Here is a 2,986-nt window from a genome sequence, read left to right on the forward strand (position 1 = left end):
GTAAATACCTGGACATCGACGCATCGAAGGCCTGGGGCTTCGGAGCAGTGCTCTACATGGTAGAAGGCGACCCGGACCCAATCATCGAGGGCGGCAAGGCGAAGCACTTCCCAGCCAGCAAGGTGCAGGTCATCATGTATTTGAGTCGCAATCTGTCACCAGCCGAGAAGAACTACTGGCCAACGGAGCTGGAAGTCGCCGGTTTGGTGTGGGCGACGACCAAGACACGCCCCATCCTGAAGGCAACCACGGCAGAAGTCTTCGTCTTCACCGACCACGCCGCAGCTGTGCAAATTGCGACGCAGTCCAACCTGACGACTACGACTTCAACACAAAAGCAGAACCTTCGACTGGTACGGGCATCACAATACCTGTCGACCTTCAACCTCAGGGTCATCTACAAGCCTGGTCGCATTCATGCGGTGCCGGACGCACTGAGCCGACTGACTGGCGAACGTGAAAGACAGTTCGCCGAAGGCTACGAGGCGCTTGACATGAGCCATGACGACCCAGACGCCAAACCAGAAGGCGCCGTTACGACTGTAGAAGTCGCATTGAAGCATAGGGTCGACGAACCCGCCGTCTTCCATGTCGCCCTCGTGGAGATGACCGACGACATGCGCGAAAAGATCAAAGAGGGATACTCAGACGACCCAGCGTGGGCGGAACGCCTCCAAGAGCTGAAGGCACTACGCCCGGAGCCGGAAACCTTGGACGCCGACAGCGAGCAGGTCGAGCCAAGCCTGCTGGGAACACGTTTTTTCCTGAGACGCGACTTGATCTATTTCCGCGACGACATAGACGGCAGAGAACGACTCTGCATCCCTAAGAACATGTTTGGCGACATATTCAAGATGGCACACGACGACCATTACCACTCAGGCTTTGAAAGGACGTACGCGCGAGTGAGCGCAAGCTTCGTGATTCGCTCGCTCTCACGTCATTTGCGAAAGTACATCGAACATTGTCAGGAATGCATCCGTTGTCAGACGACCCGACACAAGCCGTATGGCGAACTCAACCCAGCACAGATCAAGCCAGTGCCAGGTTACGCAATGACAGCAGATTGGGTCGTTGCACTCCCTCCGAGCAAGGACGGCTTCGACAAGATGCTCACGATGACAGATCACTTCACAAAGCGCGTGATACTTGGCACAGGAAAGTCGACCTGGTCTGCACAGGAATGGGGTCGAAAATGGATTGATCTGCTGATCCAGAACGAATGGAGCATCCCCAAGATGTTGATTACGGACAGGGACCCACTCTGGCTCTCGTCGTTCTTCAAGGCTGTCTTCGACAAGCTCAACACGAAGTTGCTCACTTCGACCGCCTACCATCCTCAGACGGACGGACAGAGCGAACGCACCAACCAAACGGTCGAAATTGCACTGCGTTTCTACGCCACCACACATCCAGACAACGATTGGACGGACGCCTTGCCCATGCTACAGGCGACCCTGAACAACTCCAGAAACGCTTCTACGGGCGTGGAGCCAAATGTGGTGCTACAAGGCTTCAAGAACAACCTCGACGCCATCGACCAGCTCGCCGAACTCCCACGTGAGGATTTCGACAAGGTCAGGGAAGTGTCGAGACAAGAGGCCAGCGACGCACTCGCCTTCGCAGCCGCGGCCATGAAACAACGTTACGACAAGAAACACAAGGCGATTGAGTTCAAGGTCGGCCAAAAGGTCATGGTACGTCTTCACAAGGGATACCAGCTCCCAGGCGAAGCGAACCGCAAACTCAGCCATCAATACCAAGGACCATTCACAATCAAGCGCCGTGTGGGTCGACTTGCCTATGAGCTCGACTTTCCTGACAATCCGACATACAACAAGATCCACAAGGTCATTTCAGTCGCAATGCTCGAGAAGTACCCGCAGGGCGAAGACCCATACGGACGTGAGTCGACCCAACCAGGCCCCTTGGAGATGGAAGATGGAGGAGACGACTCATACGAGATTGAAAGGATCCTCGCCCATCGCACACGTCGACATCGCGGTGGCGCTACGACCCAGTACCTCATTCGTTGGGTAGGCTACGGCCCAGAACACGACGTATGGTACGATGAGAACGACCTGGACGACGCTGAGGCGAGTCGCCTCCATCCTTATTACTACCATTTAATCACAATATGACTTCGTATTTTTCCCCATCTTTCGACGACATGAAGTTATGAAGTTGTGGTCACGACTGCACACTAGAGAACGGAAGTGACACAGTGTTACACAGGCCATGTGACATTCCGACTGTTTGTAGTAAACACGACACCTGCTGAGCGTCACAACACAATACGTATTCACACACTCGATCCATTCACTTTACGACTTCTCACATCATTACGCCAACACCAACAACATTCGCTTTACACCGTCACTGCTGCGAACACAATCGTCCCAATGAGCACTAGCGATCACAACTACGAGGACACGGATCTGAGCCACCCAGCGTGGATGGCCCGCCTTGACGAAGCGCACGTTCAATTCGTCCGCAACCTTGACTTGATCAAGCCGAAGACACGCCCAGCTGTCGAAATCTCTGAGTGGGACTCTTCGACAGGAAAATACCGATTCGTCCCAATGAACCAAGTCGACTACGGCATGATTGAACACGCCCACCCAGATGCTGTCTGCCTGCTATGGGAGGAGTGTCGACAGCATCCAGACATGTACCTCGACCTCACAAACGTTACGTGGGACATGCTCCCAGACATACTCGAAGGCGCATTGTCTATTGTAGACGGCATGGAGGGCGACTCAAAGGAGTGGAACGACTTGCGACGCAGAATCGCGTCGAACGCCGCGGTCCTCGACGACAATCCAGAGGCGGCGACTGCTGCATACTCAAAACCACGTCACATTCTGGCCCTTCATAACACCACCTTTGAAGGCGGCTTGGCATACAACTTCGCGTCGGGACCCCTCCGTCCATGCGAACCGAACGGCATCATCTTGACTTGGTACTGGTGGCACAAGACCCACAG

The 2,986-nt window shown here is 54.6% G+C and overlaps 1 protein-coding gene across 1 annotated transcript; it reads left to right on the forward strand.

Annotated features, from left to right (window-relative positions):
- Positions 1-2,402: 2,402 nt before the first annotated feature.
- K489DRAFT_414205 (uncharacterized protein) lies at positions 2,403-2,968 on the forward strand (the record flags this gene model as incomplete). Its single annotated transcript, XM_033608137.1, has 1 exon — positions 2,403-2,968. A coding segment is annotated over one exon (566 nt), but the record flags the coding sequence as incomplete, so codon positions are not given.
- Positions 2,969-2,986: the final 18 nt, after the last annotated feature.

This window comes from Dissoconium aciculare (assembly GCF_010015565.1).
Source record: "Dissoconium aciculare CBS 342.82 unplaced genomic scaffold K489scaffold_26, whole genome shotgun sequence".
Classification (NCBI taxonomy): domain Eukaryota; kingdom Fungi; phylum Ascomycota; class Dothideomycetes; order Mycosphaerellales; family Dissoconiaceae; genus Dissoconium; species Dissoconium aciculare.